The sequence below is a fragment of the Scyliorhinus canicula genome, chromosome 18 (genome assembly GCF_902713615.1).
Source record: "Scyliorhinus canicula chromosome 18, sScyCan1.1, whole genome shotgun sequence".
Classification (NCBI taxonomy): Eukaryota; Metazoa; Chordata; class Chondrichthyes; order Carcharhiniformes; family Scyliorhinidae; genus Scyliorhinus; species Scyliorhinus canicula.
Window position 1 is genome coordinate 98,759,408 of NC_052163.1, and position 22,829 is coordinate 98,782,236.

General features: G+C 49.6%; 1 protein-coding gene across 1 annotated transcript in view; it reads right to left on the reverse strand.

Annotated features, from left to right (window-relative positions):
- Positions 1 to 22,829, reverse strand: part of fbn2b (fibrillin 2b) — a 310,225-nt gene that overhangs the window by 92,372 nt on the left and 195,024 nt on the right. Inside the window, exons 40-49 of the mRNA XM_038776744.1 lie at positions 22,569 to 22,694; positions 19,525 to 19,674; positions 18,710 to 18,781; positions 17,320 to 17,445; positions 17,068 to 17,193; positions 15,685 to 15,810; positions 15,470 to 15,586; positions 13,371 to 13,499; positions 10,530 to 10,649; positions 1,425 to 1,550 (exon numbers count right to left, since the gene is read on the reverse strand). Of these exons, the coding sequence (XP_038632672.1) occupies positions 1,425 to 1,550; positions 10,530 to 10,649; positions 13,371 to 13,499; positions 15,470 to 15,586; positions 15,685 to 15,810; positions 17,068 to 17,193; positions 17,320 to 17,445; positions 18,710 to 18,781; positions 19,525 to 19,674; positions 22,569 to 22,694 (1,218 nt within the window). The remainder of the gene's footprint in view (positions 1 to 1,424; positions 1,551 to 10,529; positions 10,650 to 13,370; positions 13,500 to 15,469; positions 15,587 to 15,684; positions 15,811 to 17,067; positions 17,194 to 17,319; positions 17,446 to 18,709; positions 18,782 to 19,524; positions 19,675 to 22,568; positions 22,695 to 22,829) is intronic.

The window sequence follows — 22,829 nt, forward strand, 5'->3', positions numbered from 1 at the left end:
TCACTCCAGTGCCGACCAAGCCCCCAAAGGTGTGGAGGATTCCGCATCTTCTGGCCGGCCTGAAGCCGGAGTGGTTCACGCCAGTCTTTGGCGCCGGTACTGCCTGCCCGCCGGATACCGGAGAATCTGAGGTTTCTCAGGCCCCGGTAAACCTGGCAGCTGAAGAGAGGCATGGACACTTTTGGAGAAAAGGTAAGTGACGTGGATCCTTGGATTTTGGAATGGACCTGACCAATTTGGTGGCGTTCTGGATTACTCCCTGCCTGATTGGAAGTCATGCCTGTCAATCAGGACGACCTCTGAGTGGGAAACCTGACTGGGTTAAAAGAGCCACGCTGCAGACTTAAAATGTTTCCTGAGCGAATATCTATCACCCTATCCAGATAACCTGCCCCAGTTAACCTGCCCCAGATAACCTGCCCCAGTTAACCTGCCCCAGATAACCTGCCCCAGTTAACCTGCCCCAGATAACCTGCCCCAGTTAACCTGCCCCAGATAACCTGCCCCAGTTAATACCCAGACCTGGGATGAGGGAGGAGGGTAAATGATCTCTTAACTTCCACTTAACCAAGTTATGGGATCATAGGGCCCCAAATTATAGTGAGGAGTGAGGGGCAAAGCAGAGTTATTTTGCCCTGGAGGCCTAATTTTCCACAGAAGCCAGATCTGACTTGTTTCCACTCCATGTATGCAAATTCCAGGGGAGGCACCCTGAGTAAATCTGCCATCCCACCTTTCCTGTGTCAAAAGTCAGCCTTCCCAGACTAAACCAGGAATTTGGTTCAATATACATTTCACAGACTCAACAGAAGCCACATACACTTGGAAGAAGCGAATGTTTTGTCCTGAATTTCACAAAGGCCCCAGAAAGGTTTCATGGTAAAAGTAATCAATCCTTTGGCACAATTGTTAATTCCAGCCATTTCTTCCCCCATCAATATTCTCAGATGCAAATCATCTTATCCTGGTGTCTTTTTTATTTTTATTCCCATATTAATTTTTTTAATAGTTTCTTATTTATCCTAATTTGTGACTCTTTCTCATCCTCTTCAGGTCCTCTGACAGTCTCGCAAAATTTCCTCAGGTATTCCTCCCTACAGTCCCAATCCATGCCCTTTTCATGCAGTTCTACCGTCACACTCCCACCCTCTTCAAAGGACACCTACAAATAATGTGGATGTTTCTTGGGCATATTTGAAACATAGTCAATGAAAACAGATCATTATCAGGTGGGATAGTATCATATTCTGATGATTATATTGTAACAACGCATACACTGAGCGCATAATCCTTCTGAACACACTTGCTGAATAAGCACAATTTACTAGATCACATACATGACCGAGTCCTACTCATGGATGAACACCTTACCCAAAGATGCACATTTTCAAAAGTGCAGAGATTTCAATCTCAGTCTCACTTACCAAAGCATCTCCTTCCATTCTCAGAGAGAACGAATCCTAGCGCACAGTTACACTGGAAGCTTCCAGGTGTATTGGTGCAGAAGCCAAACAGACAGATGTTAGGGTCCTCCTCACACTCATTAATATCTGTAAACAAATAAACAGAAAATCAGGAAGAGCCTCACGTAAATTCTTATAGCACTTTAACTGCTTTCAACCAATTTATGATTGGTGGTGGGGGAGTGGGGGAGGTTAATGAAGCAGATTCCAGATCTGTAGTTCATAGTGACAGTTGTTAATAATAACAATAATAACAACAACAACAATAATAATAATAATCGCTTATCGTCACAAGTAGGATTTAATGAAGTTACTATGAAAAGCCCCTAGTCGTCACATTCCGGCGTCTGTTCGGGGAGGCCAGTATGGGAATTGAAACCACGATGCTGGCATTGTTCTACATTGTTGTCCATATATAACAGCAGCAACCTCCACTCGTATGATTTTGGTGAAGTAGGCGTCTGAAACCTGAAGTGTGCAGATTGGACCTGATAGGAGCAGGTCTGAACCTTGTGGATTCATTCTTATAGCCGGGCTATCCTTTTGCAGGGGTATGATCCGAGGACATCTTTTGGAGAGATCAGAGGCGGGATTCTCCCCTAACCGGTGGAGCGGGGTGAACCACTCAGGCGTCGGGCCGCCCGGAAGGTGCGGAATCCTCCGCACCTTCAGAGGCTAGGCCGGTGCCAGCGGGTTTGGTGCCGCGCCAGTCGGGACCGAAGAGCTTGACACCGCGCCAACTGGCGAAGGGCCTCCACTGACCGGTGCGAGTTGGCGCACGCGCAGGAGCGTCAGCGTGTGCTGGCGTCATCCCAGCGCATGCGCAGGGGGGTTCTTCTACGCGCATTGTCAGGCTGTAAAGGAACTGTCAAAGATGTCAATGAACTGTTAACTGACAAAGAACTGTCAGAGCGTTCAAAGAACTGTCATGCTGTCAAAGAACTGCCATGCTATCAAAGAACTCTCAAAATTAATTCGAACTGTCAAAGTTCATTGCAACTATCAAAGCTATCACGGCATTTAACTCAGCTGGGCTTTATGTTAAAACAAAACTGTGGAGTTAAAAAATATCTCTGCTGAAATGTCCAAGTTTGGGAAAAAAACAGCCGTGAAAAGGGGGTTAATGAAAGTCCGCCGGTGAGTGGAAAAGTCAGCGCAGGAACTGTAAGGAAAGCGGAGGCTGGGGCACCAGGGAAGGCCGCATTGCTCACAGCAGAATAAATGACCAAGGTGATGGCCATGGAACTTGAGAGAAAGTTCACAAAACACATGGAGGCGATGAGGAAGAAGATGGGGCGGTATTGAAAGTGCTGGTGGAGACAATGACCGGAGTTACGCAGCTAGGGGCGGGCCCTAGCTTGCGGGGGGAGGGGGGGTGAGGAGGAAGAAGGGGAGGATACCGGGTTGCTGCTGGAATGGCCAAGAAGGAGCTGGAGCGTGCAGAGGGGGTCGGGATGGGGGTCTGTAGCTGTGGGGAACGGGCTGAGCGGGGGGCGCGGGCACGTGGCGGATTACGGAAGGGTGATGGCTAGTCGATGGGGGAGGGGGACAGGTGGCCCTCCAATCCGGCTGATCACCTGGAATGTGAGGGGACTGAACGGGCCAGTCAAACGGTCCTGCGTGTTCGCGCACCTGAGGGGGCTGAAGGCGGACGTGGCTATGCTTCAGTGGCGGATCAGGTTAGGTTCAGGAAAGGGTGGGTGGGCCAAGTGTTTCATTCGGGGTTGGATGCAAAAAACAGGGGGGTGGCGATCCTGGTGGGGAAGAGGGTGTCGTTTGAGGCGTTGAGTGTGGTGGCAGACAGCGGCGGGAGGTACGTGATGGTGAGCGGCAAGCTGCAAAGGGGAGCGGGTGGTGCTGGTCAATGTATATGCCCCAAATTGGGATGATGCAGGTTTCATGCGGCGCAAGTTGGGCCGGATTCCAGATTTGGAGGTGGGGGGCCTGATAATTGGGGGGGATTTCAACACGGTGCTGGATCCGCCACTGGATCGATCCAGTTCCAGGACGGGTAGGAGGCCTGCGGCGTCTAAGGTGCTGAGGGGGTTTATGGACCAGATGGGAGGAGTGAATCCTTGGAGTTTCGCGAGGCCGAGGGCCAGGGAATTTTCATACTTCTCCCATGTGCATAAGGCCTACTCCCGGATCGATTTCTTTGTTTTGAGTAGGGCGCTGATTGCGGGGGTAGTAGACGCTGAGTACTTGGCGATAGCCATTTCTGACCATGCCCCGCATTGGGTGGAACTCGAGCTGGGGGAGGAGAGGGACCAGCGCCCGTTGTGGCGCTTGGAGGTGGGGCTGCTGCCGGACGAGGATGTGAGGGGGCGGGTTCGAGGATGTATCGAGAGGTATCTGGAGGCCAACGATAATGGGGAGGTCCGAGTGGGGACGGTCTGGGAGGCGCTGAAGGCGGTGGTTCGGGGGGAGTTGATCTCCATTCGGGCCCACAGGGAGCGAGGGGAGCAGAGAGAAAGGGAGAGATTGGTGGGGGAGATGGTGAGGGTGGACAGGAGGTACGCGGAGGCCCCGGAGGAGGGATTGCTGAGGGAGCGGCGCAGCCTTCGTTCTGAGTTCGACTTGTTGACCACCAGAAAGGCGGAGGCTCAATGGAGAAAGGCTCAGGGTGCGGTGTACGAGTATGGGGAGAAGGCGAGTAGGATGCTGGCACACCAGCTCCGTAAGCGGGATGCGGCTAGGGAGATTGGTGGAGTTAAGGATCAGGGAGGAAATGTGGTGCGGAGGGGGAGTAGACATTAATGGGGTCTTCAGGGACTTTTATGAGAGACTATATCAATCTGAACCTCCGGCGGAGAAGGGGGGATGGGGCGCTTTTTGGACCGGATGAGATTCCCGAGGGTAGAGAAGGGACGGGTGGAGGGTCTGGGGGTGCCAGTTGAGCTTGAGGAGCTGGTTAAAGGGATAGGGAACATGCAATCGGGGAAGGCGCCGGGGCCAGATGGGTTCCCGGTTGAATTTTACAAGGCGTATGCAGACCTGCTGGGCCCCCTGTTGGTTAGGACCTTCAACGAGGCGAGGGAGGGGGGGCTTTGCCCCCGACGATGTCTCGGGCCCGGATCTCCTTGATCCTTAAGCGAGACAAGGATCCCCTGCAGTGTGGGTCATACAGGCCGATCTCACTCCTGAATGTGGACGCCAAGTTGTTGGCAAAGATCTTAGCCACGAGGATAGAAGATTGTGTGCCGCAGGTTATCCAGAAGGATCAAACGGGGTTTGTGAAGGGGAGGCAGCTGAACAGTAATATACGGAGGCTCTTGAACGTTATTATGATGCCGGCGTGGAAGGGGAGGCGGAGATAGTGGTGGCGCTAGATGCGGAGAAGGCCTTTGATAGGGTCGAGTGTGGGTACTTGTGGGAGGTGCTGGAAAGGTTTGGGTTTGGGGAGGGGTTTGTCAATTGGGTGAGGCTGTTGTATGAGGCCCCGATGGCGAGTGTGGCCACGAATAAGAGGTTGGAGTATTTTCAACTATACCGAGGGACGAGGCAGGGGTGTCCCCTGTCCCCCCTACTTTTTGCGTTGGCAATTGAACCCCTGGCTATGGCGTTGAGGGAGTCGGGGGATTGGAGGGGGCTGGTCCGGGGTGGGGAAGAGCACCGAGGGTCGCTCTATGCGGACGACCTATTGTATGTGGCGGACCCGGTGGGGGGAATGCCGGTGGTGATGGGGATTCTCCGGGAATTTGGGGATTTCTCAGGGTATAAGCTTAACTTTGGGAAAAGCGAACTGTTTGTGGTACACCCGGGGGACCATGAGGGGGGATTGGGAGGCTCCCACTGAAAAGGGCGGAGAGGAGCTTCATGTACTTGGGGGTTCAGGTGGCCAGGAGCTGGGGGGCCTTGCATAAGCTAAACCTCACAAGGCTGGTGGAGCAAATGGAGGAAGAGTTTAAGAGATGGGACCTGTTGCCGCTGTCTTTGGCGGGTAGGGTGCAGTCAGTCAAGATGACGGTGCTCCCGAGGTTTCTGTTCCTGTTCCAGTGTCTCCCTATCCTTATCCCGAAGGCCTTTTTCAGGCGGGTTAACAGGAGCATTACGGGGTTTGTGTGGGCACATGGGACTCCAAGGGTGAGACGGGTGTTCTTGGAGCGGGGCAGGGATGGGGGGGCTGGCGTTGCCCAACCTCTGTGGGTATTATTGGGCTGCCAACGCAGCGATGGTGCATAAGTGGGTAATGGACGGGGAGGGGGCAGCATGGAAGAGGATGGAGATGGCATCCTGTGTGGGCACGAGCCTGGAAGCGCTGGCAATGGCGCCGCTGCCGCTCCCTCCAACGAGGTATACCACGAGCCCGGTGGTGGCCGCTACCCTCAAGATTTGGGGGCAATGGAGGCGGCACAGGGGGGAGGTGGGGGCCTCGATACGGGGGAACCACCGGTTTGTTCCGGGGAGAATTGATGGCGGGTTCCTGAGTTGGCACAGGGCAAGTGTCAGGAGGCTGGTGGACCTGTTCATAGACGGGAAATTTGCAAGCCTGGGTGAGCTGGAGGGGAAGTTTGGGCTTCCCCACGGGGAACACCTTTAGGTACATGCAAGTAAGGGCATTTGTCAGGCGGCAGGTGGCGGGGTTCCCTCTGCTGCCGCCGCGTGGGGTTCAGGACAGGGTGCTCTCGGGTGTATGGGTTGGAGAGGGGAGAATCTCGAAAGTGTACCAGGTGATGCAGGAGGTAGACGAGGCCTTGGTGGAGGAGCTGAAAGATAAATGTGAGGAGGAGCTGGGTGAGGAGATTGAGGAGGGGACGTGGGCGGATGCCCTAGAAAGGGTGAACTCCTCCTCTTCGTGTGCGAGGCTTAGCCTCATACAGTTTAAGGTACTGCATAGGGCTCATATGACCGGGACAAGGATGAGCCGTTTTTTTGGGACCGAGGACAGGTGTATTAGGTGCTCAGGGAGCCCAGCAAACTATGTCCACATGTTCTGGGCATGCCCAGCGCTGGGGGAATTTTGGAAGGGTGTAGCAAGGACGGTATCGAGGGTGGTAGGATCCAGGGTCAATCCAGGCTGGGGACTCGCAATATTTGGGGTTGCAGGGGTGCCGGGAGTGCAGGAGGCGAAAGAGGCCGGTGTTCTGGCCTTTGCATCCCTAGTAGCCCGGCGGAGGATTCTTCTTCAGTGGAAGGATGCGAGGCCCCCAAGCGTGGAGGCCTGGGTCAATGATATGGCGGGGTTTATTAAATTGGAGAGGGTGAAATTTGCCCTAAGGGGGTCAGTGCAGGGGTTTTTCATGAGATGGCAACCATTCCTAGATCTCCTGGCAGAACGGTAAAAACAAAAGGTCAGCAGCAGCAGCAACCCGAGCTGGTATATGCATATACCAGGACTTTATAGTGGAGCTGGCGAGGAGGCAGGCTGCCTTTAGCCGGGTGAAGAGGGCACTGTACATCAGTAAGGTACAGTGCAGCATAGTATACCCAGCTAAGTTGAGGGTGACCTACAAATCCAAGGATTTTTATTTTGGGACAGCAGAAGCAGCGGAAGAGTTTGCGAAGGCAGAAGGACTACGGCAGAATTGAGAAATGGGACTTAGAGCAGGTCGTGTACCGATGTAGCCTCATGTAACTTTATTTTTCACTGCGTGTTGGTGTATGTACTAAATGACTCAACGCTGTATATTTCGACAAGGGAAGAGTTGGGACTTTCATTTGCAATGATGGTTCTTTGGGGCTTGGGTGTGTATGCTGGGGTTGTGTGCTAAAGAGGATTTCTTGGTTTTCCTGGGACCGGGCAAGGGGGAAGGAGACCTGGGCAGGGGTCTCCATGCTGGCCGGCTTAAGCCGGGCAGTGAAAGGGAGTGGAGTGAGGTGGGGGGGGGGGGGGGGGGGGGGGGGGGGGGGGCTGCAGCTATCGGAGCCTGGTAGAACAGGTTTCGGTGAGTCTAGCCGGGGTGAAAAATCGGGGGAAGGAACCGAGGTTGGGGGGGAAGTTTACAAGAGGAAGTGGAGGGAGGAGTCTGGGAGAGGGGTGGGGGGTGGAGGGGGGGGGTGGGGGGAGTGTCTACAATTCATGGGTGTCATTCACGGTACTCTTTCAGTGATTGGATGGCGTTGAATATTAGGGGGGTTGGGGGTTGGATTATATATGCCAATGGTGACCATAGGTGATTCCTGATTCCTTTTTCTTTTTTCCTTTTTTCCTCCTTGGGAGCTATTGTTTTATTTAATGCTTATATTGTCAGGTGGGTCGTTGTTTGGGGGGTGGTGGGAGGATGGGATCGTTGTTGTTAATAAGGGGATTGACATTGTATTCGTTACCGTTTACTGTTTGTTGGTGGGGTGTAAATTCTGAAGAAAATGTGAAAATGGAGAATAAAAATATTTTACAAGAAAAAGAAAAAAAACTGCTGGATATTTCACTCTGTCCAGTGACATAGGACTGAGGATTATCATTATAGGATTTGTGCTACATGACAGGTTTTATAACCTGCCATTATCACAGTGGGGTGCCTGTACAGTGAGCAATTTGATTGACAGCTCCAAATGATATTAAGTACTTAAGTGAAATGTTTGTTTTTATCAGAGATTAATTTTCTTTTTAAATTTAGAGTACCCAATTAATTATTTTCCAATTAAGGGGCAATTTAGCTTGGCCAATCCACCTACACTGCACATATTATTTGGGTTCTGGGGGCGAAACCCAAGCAAACACGGGGAGAATGTGCAAACTCCACATGGACAGTGATTTAGAGCCGGGATCGAACCTGGGACCTCGGTGCCGTGAGGCCGCTATGCTAACCACTGCGCCACCAGGCTGCCCTGTCAGAGATTAATTAAAGGAATTTCAATGTATTGATTTTTTTTTTAAATCAAGAAGGGTGTTTTTTAAGTAATAGTGGGCTCGTCAATAGACACAACTTTGTTTGATGTCAACATGGCTCCAGAGGTTTGCCCAAATTAGATACTAGATAAGTTGGCATGAATAGGGCAAGGGTTGGCATGAGTTGTCACAACGTGGGGCTGCAAAGGGCCATGGGGATGAAAAGTGGCCATGAGTTACCATAGGGGTAGGCGGGGCCTTGGAGGTAGGAGGGGCCTTAGGGAGTGGGTAGAGGGGCACAAGAGTATCTGCATCCTTGGGGGTGGGTAGAGGGGCAAAGGGTGCTTTGGAGGTATGAGGATCCATGGGTAGAAGGACATATGGGATGAGGATCCATGGGGGTGGGTGGAGGGGTACACAGTTAGGAGGGACTATCGGAGTGGGTAGAGGAATTGGGATTTGAGGGACCATGAGACTGGGTAGAGCACCACAGTTTGACACAAAGAGTATGGAGGGCTACAGGGGAATAGGTTGGCATATAGGGCATTGAGAGTGAAGGGGAGTGAGGGCTGAAGGGGCATATTTTGTTTTGTTGTTGTTGTTTCTCAACCATTCACAAAGTTCCATGTACAGATGTAGGCCTTCCGACCAGCCCGCCTCCACACTGGGCAGTTTGCGCACACATTCCAGGATGGCAGGCCTGATTTCTAATCCAGCCCAACCTCCAAGAAGAAAATCCCAACTTCAGGGTCTCCTTTTCCTGGATCAGGTTTGCACCCGACTCAGGAGCGCAAATCCTGGCCACTGTTTTCTCATATGCAGGTGAAACAATGTTGGGCAGAGACAATTAATTTGCTATCTGGACACCTTAATCTAATCACTGTATTTGTACAACTGAAATAAATCTTGGCAGACACTTGCTGCTCTGTGACCCATGCCATGTATCAGGTTTGTGTGGATGTTGGGTGAGAACAGCATTGATTTGGATGTGATACCCCCACCCCAAGGGCCATCGGCTGCTCGCCCCTTTTTGACAGAGAGCTGACTGGTGTTGATTTATTCCGAGGGTCACCACTCCTCAGGCGAGGGGCGAGGCTGAGAAGGCAGGGCCTTCATGGATAACTTCAGCCATTCCGCATCACGAACCAACAGTCCAGCCAACTGAGCTAACCGACCCCCACTATGGAATAATGGGCAACACATTCACATGTCTCAGCTCTCACATGACAAATGTCTATGGCAGTGTTTTTCAAACATTTTTTCCGGAACCCATTTTTACCAAGCGGCCAACCTTCGCGACCCAACCCGGCCGACCTTCGCGATCCACGCCGGCTGACCTTCGCGACCCACGCCAGCCGACCTGCGTGACCCACCATTTTCTCTTACCTTGTTTGTTGCTGACAAAAATGGAGAAAATGGTTTTGGGTCCCTTTGGCCCCCCGGACTTGAGAAGAAAAGGGCTGCGACCATGTAAAAAAAATGCGGCATGCGCATTTGCACCATTAATCGGGCAGTGCAGCCAAATTTTTAAAAATCTGTTCCTGGCCATTTTGAAAGCGGCTCGCAGCCGGCATTATTAAAAGCCGGCTGCTGCGCACGGATTTGTGCAATCGGGAGCGCCGCGGCGGACGGCTCCGCCCACCTCCCAACACCCACTCGCGACCCACCCACGGGTCGTGCCCCCAAGTTTGACAATGCCTGGTCTATGGGATAATGGACTGAAAAATACTGGCAGTCAATGGACCCCATATCAGAGAGAGCTAGTACCTGTAGATGGATAGCGATTCTGGACCTGAAATTACAGAGTCAGTGCCTGAAATCTCTAGCACAGACAGGCAGTGCGTGAGCACCCTATGTAACAGAAGTGTCAACAGGCAAAAATCTGGAAAATAAAATACTGGAAGCCAGCACCCAGTGAACAGCAAACACCAGTGCAGACAGATCCTTAGGGGAAAACTGAAATTGAAAAATCTACGTTGAAAAAAATATTTTACTCTTGAATCACAAAAGTGGCTGATTAATTCATGTAAACAAACAGCATCCATTCACCAAGTGTCCTCAGCTTCCACTGAGCTGTGAGATATAAGTGTTAGTCATTGGATTCTTTAAACTTGCATTGCTCAACACTGCAGTGTGAACCATGTCATCAAACTTTCTTAGTCAGTACCAAGAACCATGGCTTCAGGATCTGCCACATTTGCTTTCTGTGTCTACCCATTTTAGGGGGAACTGGTTTGTACCATCAAAATCCAGCCACACAACAGTAACCCAACATTCTTCCATCTCATTCTATTTACCGATGCAATGGTCATTCTGTACTTCGTACCCAGGTGGACAGATACACCGGAAAGAACCATCTAAATTCTGGCAAGTCCCAGGTGCACACGTGCCGGGGAAGATGCTGCATTCATTGATATCTAAAAGAGATAAAAAGTGTTAGGAACCCAGATGAGAAACCAACTATTTGCAATTTGTAAAACTGTGCGGTAAGTGACCAATAGCTATCTTTTTTGCTCAAACAAACTTTATTTTAAACACAGAATTAACCACATTAACAACAAAGAAATAGTTTTTCAGATAACAGTTACAACAGTTCTTAAGTAAAAGGAAAAACTTGAACTTATTCCATATACTTACCATTATATATTCTAATTAAACAAACCAATATCATTCAAATATCACTTATAAATAAAGTTAAGCATCAAATGTCTTGTTTTTCTGTGTACAACTCTTGAAGAGAACCTTTCAGGAGCAATCTTGGCAGACTAAATACATTGGCAAACTGAAACTACAGACAGACCTGGCTCCTCCCCTTAATTACATCATCTGCACCCAAAGCATAAGGCATTCTTTTGACTCCTCCAACAAGATATCCCATGGTGTGGTTAGCCAAGATCAAATACATCTCATAAATTATCTACACCCCAGTAACATCCAAACCAAAACAATATTCCATTAGCCACCTATCTGTAAACAAGTAAATGCTTCTCAAATCTCAGTGTTCTCAGTAGAACACTCCCTCTGCAAAATCAAGGTTAACCAACTCTTCTGACCCTTTAATCACAGCTTTAGCAGACATACTGACTGCATGCGTCTGAAACAGTGATTTTAATGACATTACTGCAAAAATACAAAATATAAAATATAACATTTCTTACAATCGTCACAAGAAATGAAATGAAATGAAAATCGCTTATTTTCACAAGTAGGCTTCAAATGACGTTACTGTGAAAAGCCCCTAGTTGCCACATTCTGGCGCCTGTTCGATGGGCGTCGAGCCAAATTAGACCCCAGACACAAGTGGGCAATCATGCCGCATCTCTTTTGTTTACTTCAACTCTCTTTGTGAATAATCACACCACATGTAAACAAGTGTAAAATAATTAAAATTATTCCATGGATTTCTTGCCCGTGATTTATTAGATTAACAGCATGGTTATATTGAACACTTAATGGTTTTGCATTAACTTCCCTTCTTTACTATTTCAGCACAGAAAACAACCTCATTGACTTTATGGATAAATCCTCAGATACAAGGGGCGAAATTCTCCGCTCCCGTGAAAAATTGTGAAGGCCGTCGTGAACTCGGCCGAGTTTCACGACGGCCTCGGAGGCCGCTCTTCTCACCTTATTCACCCCCACCCCGGGGGCTAGGAGCGGCCCTCCATAACTCTCGGCCGCTGGGCCTTGACGCTTGCGTCAAGGCGGCGCGTCGAGAATGACACGGCCGGCATACGTAAGTGACGTCAGCCGCGCATGCGCAGGTTGGCCGGCTCCAACCCGCGCATGCGCAGCTGACGTCACGACGGCTGACGGCTCAAACCCGCGCATGCGGGGTTGCCGTCTTCCCCTCAGCTGCCCCGCAAGACGTGGTGGCTTGATCTTGCAGGGCGGCGGAGGGGAAAGAGTGCGTCCCTTTGAGACGCCAGCCCGACGATCGGTGGACACCGATCGCGGGCCAGTCCCCTCCTGAGCACGGCCGTGGTGCTCACTCCCCTCTCCGCCCCCCACAAGCTTCAAACCAGCTTTTGCCGCCATGTTCACGACGGCAGCGACCAGGTGTGGTTGCCGCCGTCGTGAACCGGTCGCGAACGGCAGGCCGCTCGGCCCATACGGGTCGGAGAATCGCCGGTCGCCGTGAAAAACGGCGAGCGGCGATTCTTCCGAGCGGGGGGTGGGAGAATCACGGGGGGTGCCAGGGGGGCATGTCGTGAGTCGCCCGACCCTCCCGCGATTCTCCCACCCGGTGTGGGGAGCGGAGAATCGCGCCCAAGGTTATTGTATAAAATTCTATCGATTTATAATTTGGCCTTAATCTGCTCCAGTTATAAAGTGCTCATGTTGGGTAAATCCATGAAATTATAGGATAAGACATTGGAACATAAGAAATACTCAAGGTCAACAAAAGATAAACACTTGACAATCAAAGGCCCAGTCCCTTTATTAAAACCCATCTAGCTTGTAACCCACACTCTTTATCAAATTTCATCCATCTCGTACTCACATTCTTCAATAAATTTCATATCCAAATTCTCATCCTGGTAGTACACTCTTATCTCTGTAATTAATCAGCACCTCAAATGTGAGGAACACTTAAAAAAAAATATATTAAACATTGTGTGGCCTGATGAAAATATTTCTTGGGGGAAAAAGTTAATTATGTAAAGTTTGTCAAAAAGCCAATGTCCAGCATTATCTTCTACACTTTCCAGACAAGGAATAGCAGCTTGAAATGGGACTGAATTACCACACAGAGGAACAGTTGTCCCTGTAATCAATACCTCAGGCCACAGACAAGACTACCCACACTCATCTGCTGTAGTGTAGCTCAGTGTGATCCAGCCATTGGAAAGGGGTAATAATCACACTCAGTGAGGTTGTGCCTGACTTACTGGGAATATCGGTTGTCGATAAATATCGAGCTGAGCTGGAAACCATGTAAATGTGCCTATCGCTCCCAGGTGTGTCACTGGGCTTGCTGTATTGATAATGTGGTGAATAAAAGCCATCAGTTGAAATCAATGGAGGATCTCATCGTATGGTTTGTGAGAGATCTTTAGTCAATACCACTAGCGAATGCTGGCAGACATAAAACATAACCAACGAGGTTACAGACAGACCAAGCATTGAACACTCACCAACACAATTCTTCCCATCAGGGGGCAGCTCATAGCCATCCTGACAAAGGCACTGGAAAGACCCCACGCTGTTTATACACTGTCCGTTTCTACAGACCTGACCACCCAGAGTCGAGCATTCATCAATATCTAAAAAGAGGAAATGTAATGGTAAGTGTGGACTTAAGATTTATAACTGATTCTAAAACTGGGCATCCTGCAGAAACAGGAATGAAAAAATTGCTGAACGAACCAGAGTATAAAAATGATCAATGATGTAACCAAGTTAAATGAAACATTGCGGTGGTTATATTAACTAAAAAATGTGTTATTCATAATACATTTTAAAGGACTATAATTTGCAGGCTTTTAAAATCTAAGTGTGGTGTCCCTTAATCCTGACTATCTGGTTTCTCCCATCTAATCTCCCACACTGTCCACTCTTGCTGATGCCCTGTACGGTGAGACTAGATTTATCATTTTTCTGCCTATACTGTCCTGCAGGAGCAAGGTGGTACTGATTTTACAAGGAATTGGTGGAACTAATGATCTTTTAAAGTGTTACAGCTAAAGACTTCTGAATGCTTTGTTTGGTAATCTTGTACGCACTGTGGGACCAAGATGTTCAGCTCAGGAATATCCTCGGGAGAGAGGAACAAGGGAAGATTATCCAGCATCAGTCACAATTTGCAAGAGTTCCAAACTTCTGCAACTATTTGTGTGTGGATATGCTTCTGAATTTGACTCTGAAATGGCCTGGTTCTAATCCCACCCCCCCCCCCCCCCCCCCCCCCCCCCCCCCCCCCCCCCGGTTCTAGATATGATTCTGGTAAACCTACATTTTGTACGCCCTCTTTCCCAACGTATGGTGCCAAGAACTGCTCACACTACTCCAGATGTGGCCTGACCGGGCCTTTGTATAGCTGAAGTACAATTTCTGCTCCCTTGTATTTTGTTTCACTCAGGGGAAAAAAGGCCACCTTTAGACCTTTAGGATTATTTCTGTGTTCAAAACATTTGAGATAATCTGGACCCCAAGTCTCTTTGGACCTGCACTGTTTGTAGCTGTACACCATTTAGAAAATATCCTATTCTACCCTGATTAGCTCCAAGGTGGATATCCTCACATTTCCCTACATTGAAATCCATTTGACATAATTTTGTTCATTCACTTCATACATTAATATATTTTTGTAAGGGCAACATGGTGGCACAGTAGTTAGCACTGCTGCCTCACCGCGGCGAGGTCCCGGGTTCGATCCCGGCCCCGGGTCACTGCCCGTGTGGAGTTTGCACATTTTCCTCATGTCTGCGTGGGTCTCACCCTCACAACCCAAAGATGTGCAGGGTAGGTGGATTGGCCATGCTAAATTGCCCCTTAATAAAGAAAAATAAACTTGAAAAAATATATATATTTTTGTAATTTTATGCTTCCTATGGTTACATTACTTACTATGCTGCCTATCTTGGTGTCATCAGCAAAACTGGATATATGGCTATTCGGTTCCATCATTTATGTTATTAATAAATGTAGTGCTGAATTCTCCAGTCCCTTGGTCGTGTATTTTTGGGTAGCGGGACGTTCGCTGCCCGCACCTTGTCAATGGGATTTTCCACTGAAGCCACCCCATGCCGCCGGGAAACCCATGGACAGGAGTCCGCTGCCAGCAGGAAAAGGGAATCCCACCGGCCAGAGAATTCCGGCCATCGTGAATAGTTGAGGTCACAACACTGATCCCTTGTGGGACACCACTAGTCACATCTTGCCAATTAGAGTATCTGCCATTATCCTCAATCTCATTGACAATATCACTGTTATCAATTTTCAAGGGTTCACACTGCTCCTGACTATTCTCATTTGTCTAAAGTAATAATAATTTGTGAAAAATGTTTGTGTTGACTTTGACATTTGGAATTGAATTCGTGGTGCGCGCTGATCTGCACCAAATCAAGAGATGGTGCGTAAGTTCTGCTTTAGGGTCCCTGCTTTAGAGAGGGAAAGTCTGCAGCTAATTTCAGAATGTAGTCACTTACATTTTTACAGCAACAAAATGAAGAATTACTGTGAGGCTGGGTATGTTTAGTGTTCAGGGATATTTTCCAGAAACTGTTTCCCTTACCCATGCAGTCGTTGTTGTGAGTGAGGTCAAACCCAGGGAAGCAGAGGCAGTTGTAAGATCCAACTGTGTTCTTGCAGGTTCCATTTCCACAGGGCTGTCGGTCGCACTCATCGATATCTACAACACAAACATGCACACAGGTCACTCACCATCTCACACTCAAAGAATAGATTGGTCTCTGTGGGTGAATGATGAGACACTGCACGATCTCTTACCCATGCACATTGTTTGGTCAGCTGTTGCTTTGAATCCATTATGGCAAAGACACCGATAACTCCCTTCTGTATCGATACACTCTCCATGGCTACAGACATTTGGGATCTCCTGACACTCATTACGATCTACCAGAAAAATACATTGGATGAAATGCTTTTACACCATGGGCGGTATTCCCCCCCCCCCCCCACCGCCGGGTGGGAGAATCGCCGGGGCACCACGCGAATCGCGCCACGCCCACCCCGACCCCCGCACGCGATTCTCCCACCACCCCGCTGAAACCATCGCCATGCGAATCGCGCCGGGCCGCTCGGAGAATCGCCGCAAACGGCGAGCGGCGATTCCCCGGCCTGAATTGGCCGAGCGGCTGGCGAAAAAAATGACAGTCCCGCCGGCGCCGTTCAAACCTGCTCTCGGGCCGGGAGGACCTGGGGCTTCAAGGGCTGGGTGCAGCCTGGGGGGGGGGGGGTTCCAACCCCGGGGAGGCCCTCCGGAGTGGCCTGGCCCGCGATCGGGACCCACCAATCGGCGGGCCGGCCTCTCTGTCGGCGGGCCTCCTTTCTTCTGCCGTCAAGCCTGGATCCATGCACCTATTTTTGTGCGGGGCCGCCTGGGGAGGATGGCCACCGCGCATGCGCTAGTTAGCGCCGGCCCAACTGCGCATGAGTGGGACCCAAGGTGCCGATGCCGCGCCGAGGCCCCGCCCCCGTAAATCACGCGACGCCCCTGCTAGCTCCACGGAGGGTGGAGAATAGGGGTCTGGGAACGGGCGCCGATGCCAGAGTAAAACACTCCAGTTTTTACTCTGGCGTCGGCACTTAGACTCCCGTTGGGAGAATCCCGCCCCATATCTGTAAATTGGTGAACTCTGTACACATCACCCACAGGAACAGAGGGGTCAGTACACATTATCCATCGGGCAGGGAGATCTGTACACACTACTAATAGGTACAGGGAGGGGTCTGTATTCACCATCTGTAGGGACAGCTAGGCTTGTATACACCACTCATAGGGGCAGAGGTTTCTTTATACAGCATCCATAGAGCTAGGGGTTCTGTACTCATCACCCACGGGGACAGGGGCCCTGAGGGACAAGGGCCCTTAGGAACAGCCTGGATGGAATCCTAGCTAGAGTGAATCACCCCGATAGAATGGTGGAGACAAAAACCCTGTACCAATTAGAAAAATAACTATGTGCAGCCCTGGGTGAGCTCTAACCACTTTCTGGATGAATGATATCCAATTGATATCCTTCATTTCCACACCCAGTGACATTTCCCTCTCACCATTTGAAAAACAGCTGTCGTCTGGCGGGACCTGTGATATTTTTTAAGTGGGTTGAATTTGGCAATCCGTGGACAATACACCCGGCCACTACTCACCAACACAGGCTCCTCTCAGTGAGAGTTTAAATCCTGGGGAACACTCGCAGCGATAACTGCCTGGGATGTTGATACAGTCGGCATTCCGCTGGCACAGGTTATCTCCATTGGTGCACTCATCAATATCTACCCCGAAACGACAGGCAAAGAGAGGGTTTTGTTATTCATCATTAACTTGCTGGAACAGAAGATGTAAGTATGACAGACTAAAATGTATCATTACAAAAATGCAGCAGTAAAGTGACTGTCTACCTTCACAAATCAGGAACACGTTGTTGTAACTGAAGCCCATCGGACACTCACAACGGAAGTTACCGATTTGGTTAATACAGACGCCATTAGCACAAATGCCTGGGATTTCCCGACACTCATCAATATCTGCACATGAAACAGACACATAAATTAAGAGCTGAAAATCATCCCCATTGTTGCTCACATACAATCGTGAAGTCACAGACCTCCAAGCCCGCAGCGCTCAATAAATAGACAGATGGCATGGCTCATTCAAGTTCAATCTGAAACTGTTCTGTTTAGATTCACAAAGAATGATTGAAATTAAATCTGCTTTCTTATTGAAAAAGAACAATTTCCCATCAACAGCTGCATTCCAACTGCACCTTGAAGATATTGAGCAAGAGTTTATTTTTGTACTGATCTGCCTTTTTGTATTAATCTTTCATGCCCAACATTCAGAAATGCTTTGTTGACTATACTCGGATTGGTTGAGTGGAGCACATAATCTAAATCTCCACCCTATGTGTATGAATAAATTTATTTGCATGGGCAACATCGCAAGTGGGCAGCACGGTAGCACAGTGGTTAGCACTATTGCTTCACGCCGCCAGGGACCCGGGTTCGATTCCCGGTTTGGGTCACTGTCTGTGCGGAGTCTGCACGTTCCCCACATGTTTGCGTGGGTTTCCTCCGGGTGCTCTGGTTTCCTCTCACAGGTCCTGAAAGACGTGCTTGTTAGGTGAATTGGACGTTCTGAATTCTCCCTCCGTGTCCCCGAAGAGGCGTCAGGGTGTGGTGACTAGGGGTTTTCACAGTAACTTCATTGCAGTGTTAATGGAAGCCCACTTGTCACAATAATAAAGATTATTACTGATTGCACCCTTCCACATTAGCTCAGTTGACTGAGTGGCTGGTTAATGAACCGGAGCCTCAAGTCCCCTACCATCTCAAGTTATTCATGAAGGCTCCGCCTTTTCAACCTTGCCCCTCACCTGTGGTGCGGTGACCCTCTGGTTAAATCACCACCAGTCAGCTCTCAAAGGGGAGAGCAGCCTATGGTCATCTGGGGCTGTGGTGATATTTACATTGCACCCTGCTCACTCTGTAAAGAAGAACAACCAAAGTGATAGGACATTAAGAAGGGACTAAGTGAAAGAGTATGGCACAGAGAGGCAGGTTTCCAACACTCCCTTTGATGTAGCCCTCAAAGCAGAGAATATGGACTGATTGATGCTTTAACTTGTTCAAACTGTACTGCAACTGTCAACAGATATGAATCCTCAGATCTTTTCCAGGCAGTTACTTTCAACATTAGGAATATGGTGACTCGTGAGAATTAATTTTTAGTTTGCATTTTGCACGATCGCCATCGTTTGCAGAAAACCTGTAGAAAGCAGTGGACACTCACCAACTGGTTTGCCAGTATGGATGTCAATGATAAACCCAGGAGCCTGATTCCCACACAGGAGCTGATAGTGAGCTGAAAGAGAATGTTCATTAATTTACCTCACACATATCATCACTAACAGTCAACATATACAGTTATCGCTTCACCTCATGTAAATAAAGATTAAACCTTAGATAACATTGTCTCACCTCACTGACAGTCACCATTTTACCTCATGTAGAATCATCAGAGTCATCAACATCATCCATCACAATACTGACCATCACCATCCACCCACTAACCATCACCATCCACCCACTGACCATCACCATCCACCCCACTGACCATCACCATCCACCCCACTGACCATCACCATCCACCCGCTGACCATCACCATCCACCCCACTGACCATCGCCATCCACCCCACTGACCATCACCATCCACCCCACTGACCATCACCATCCACCCGCTGACCATCACCATCCACCCCACTGACCATCGCCATCCACCCCACCCCACTGACCATCACCATCCACCACACTGACCATCACCATCCACCCCACCCCACTGACTATCACCATCCACCCCACTGACCATCACCATCCACCCCACTGACCATCACCATCCACCCCACTGACCATCACCATCCACCCCACTGATCATCACCATTCACCTCACTGACCATCGCTATCGACAGCATTACAAATGTTAGGTTAACATGGGCACTACTTTGCCTCGCATCTTTTTGTTAAATTATACAATCCCTCCACATCTCTCCCCCACCACCCCCCAGCCCCACCCTCCCTCCACGACCCATGACCTATTGCTGACTCACATGTGGCTGGGGTTGGGCAGGGTTCACAGGGCTTATTCCATCCCTTGCCCACGTTGTACGAGCAGCAGCACATCTTCTTGGTCATGTTGAAGGAAAGTTCGTTCTCACACGTATCATTGAAGTTCCGATAGCAGACACTCTTCCTCATATCTATCACAATTCAGAAAACAGGTGTTTTTAAATAAAACTCTCGCTCAGACACTGCTGAACCACTGGTTGTAGCGTATATATACAAGTGACACAGTTTTGACTGAAACATCCTATCTGGTTCCCAGGGATGGGATTCTCCAACCCCCCCCCCGCCGGGTTGGATAATCGCCAGGGGGCGGCGTAAATCCTGCCACCGGCGTAAATAAGAGTAGGTCCTTAACAGCGGGACCTGGCGACACGGGTGGCCTCTGTGGTCCTTGGGAGGGGATGGGGGTTCTGGCCCCAGGAGGTGCCCCTACGGTGGCTTGGCCCGCAATCGGGGCCCGCCGATCCGCGGGCGGGCATGTGCCGGGGGGGGCACTCTATTGTTCCGCATCGGCCGCTATGGTCCTCCGTGATGGCCGATGTGGATATGAACCCTCCACACATGCGCTGGGATGACGCCAGCACACGCTGGTGCTCCCGCGCATGCACCAACTCGTGCCGGCTGGCGGAGGCCCTTCGGCACCGGTTGGCGTGGCACCAAGCCCCTTCCCCGCCAGCCAGCGCGGCGTAAACCACTCCGGAGCCGGCCTAGCCGTGAAGGTGCGGAGGATTCCGCACCTTTGAGGCGGCCCGATGCCGAAGTGGTTCACGCCACTCCTTCGCGCCGGGACCCCCAGCACCGCCAGGTAGGGGAGAATCCCGCCCCTGGTATCTGAGCAAATGTGGTCAAAGGAAGAAGTGAAAGTGATTTTCACATAAATACAAAGGAGAAAGGGCTGATTCCACTATTGAACCTCTCCACCTCTCTCTTCCCCTTTAAGATGCATCTTAAAACCCAACATCTTTTTTTCTATGTTTTGGTTCCCTGCCCTAATATCGCCTTTTGTGGTTTGGTATCAGATTTGAGTCTGTGAATATTCCTGTGAAACTCCTTGGGTCAGTTTACTACATTATTAATACAAATTGTTGCCCCCCCCCCCCCCCCCCCCACCTTTGAAAGCCACAACTGAATCCGCCTCTCGCACACCCTCAGGCAGTTCATTCTAAATCCCACCCACTCACTCCAAAAAAAAGTTTTCCTTCATTCAATGTTGGTTCTTCTGCCAGTCATATTATATCTGTGGCTTCAGATTCTCAATCCTTCTGCCAAAAAGGAACAGCATTCACTACCTACTCTGATACTGGGATGGAACGTGGCCATTAGACTCTGGAAGAGGCCTCTCCCGGGATTCTCGCAACGTCGCAATCTGGATCCTGCCCACAATGAGCGGGACCCAGACTCGCATCACTAAAAGAGCTTAAAAGCTCACTTAGCTAAACTATTGCTGGATCGAACACCACCCGGCATCTATCGGCCTCACTGAGGAGATCCCAGCCGGGCGCCGTTCAGCACTGGACCCCACAAACCGGGACCAGGTGGAACGGCTCTTCGGCGGGGGGGGGGGGGGGGGGGGGGGGAAGGTCTCCCAGGCGATCAGAGACCCTCAGGTAGATGATTGCTATAATGGAGTGCTTCCTTTACAATGCTATGGATGAATGAGTACTCTATGGGGCTGATTGCTACATATATATCCACTCACTCTTATATAATGTTCAATTATCTGCGAACATTATAGAAATGTCTACTTATGCAAGTCAGCACTATACAGGCTGAATGTGACATACAAGGCAATTTAGATGAGATTGTCAATTATATACAACTGAATGCTATAAAGGAATTAGTATCGTCCAGCGGTGCCCACTAGACACAGCATTTATTACATACCAAGACAAACTTTACATTGTGCACAAGGTCACCTTCTGTACAGGCACGTGTGACTTGTGTAAAATGACAGATTGGCCTTTTCTATTGATGTTCATTAGGCCTGAATATTCATCACTAAGGCGAATAGCGGGATTGGGACCATCCGCCTCAGAGGAAAATGCCTGCAAGGACATGTTACAGGTTTCAGTTAGGCCAGCTGACTTGGAAAAGAGTTCAGAGGCAAATACAGGGATGGCCCGGTGCCAAGGCAGGCTTTCTAAAAGGCCCGACACGGTGATGTGGGACTAAGGCCCAGTGAAAATAGAAGCAGAAAGACCCGCCAACTTTCACCCCTCAACCCCACACACACCTCATGTCCCCATTACCCGGCTATGCCACCCCATGGCACCTCATGCCAAACTGTTACCCCACAAACACCCCCCATGGCCCCTAATTCCCCCTATGCCAAGCTATTTCCCCCTGCCCATTCCCCATGGTCCCTCATGCCCCCTCTGTCAAGCTCTGGTGTGTCTTTAACCACGGCTTTTTAAAAACCTGGCCTGGCTCTATGAAACGTTCACAGGAGAGGACATGCAGTGGAGTTGGCCAGGTCGAGAGTGCTGGGTACGTGCGACTGACCTAAAGCAGCCCACACTGGCATTCCTGAAAATCGGACCGCTTAGGAACGGGGTTGGGAATCCTGGAATCAGAGCCCCCCCCCCCTGCCATTTTTAAACGCCTCCTAAGTCATCTGGACTTGGAGAAAATATAGTCCTGAGTGTAAATAGCAGGCGGATTTATTTAGGTTGATGTAAAGTGGTCAGCTTGTGTTTATAATTTGCAACTGCTCCCGTGGGTCAGCGTTTATTACACTGGAGAGGTTTCCAAGGATAACTCCACTGAAGAACTCTGATAGACTATGGAGACATAGACCCAGTATTACATCGCACAGTATTAATATTAGAAGAAATATCTTGTATGGTGTAAATTTTGGGTCATGTTCTTAGCTCTACTGTTTTTGGAATACGCCATTATTGTCCCTGTGCATGAAGCTGACAAGCACTCTCCCATTGCTTTAATCCTTGTGAGCTATTGTGAGTTTGTAATTTAGCTCATCATATCCTCTGAGTATATCTGAGCACACGGCACAATGCAAGCCTCTTACCCATACAGTTGTTTCCTCCATTGACTTGCATGTACTCCGGAGGACAGACACAGGTATAGTTGCCCAAGGTGTTGTAGCATGTTCCAGGCCCACAGATTCCGATGTGAGTGGTGCACTCATCGATATCTGAATAAAGACATAACATTCAAATTAATCAAATCCCATTAATGAAGGACAGGCAGAGAGGAGCGATGAATGAAATGTAGCAGATGTGGTGTGTACGGTGTTTCAAAGGTTAACATGGTAAAATATAACAAACAA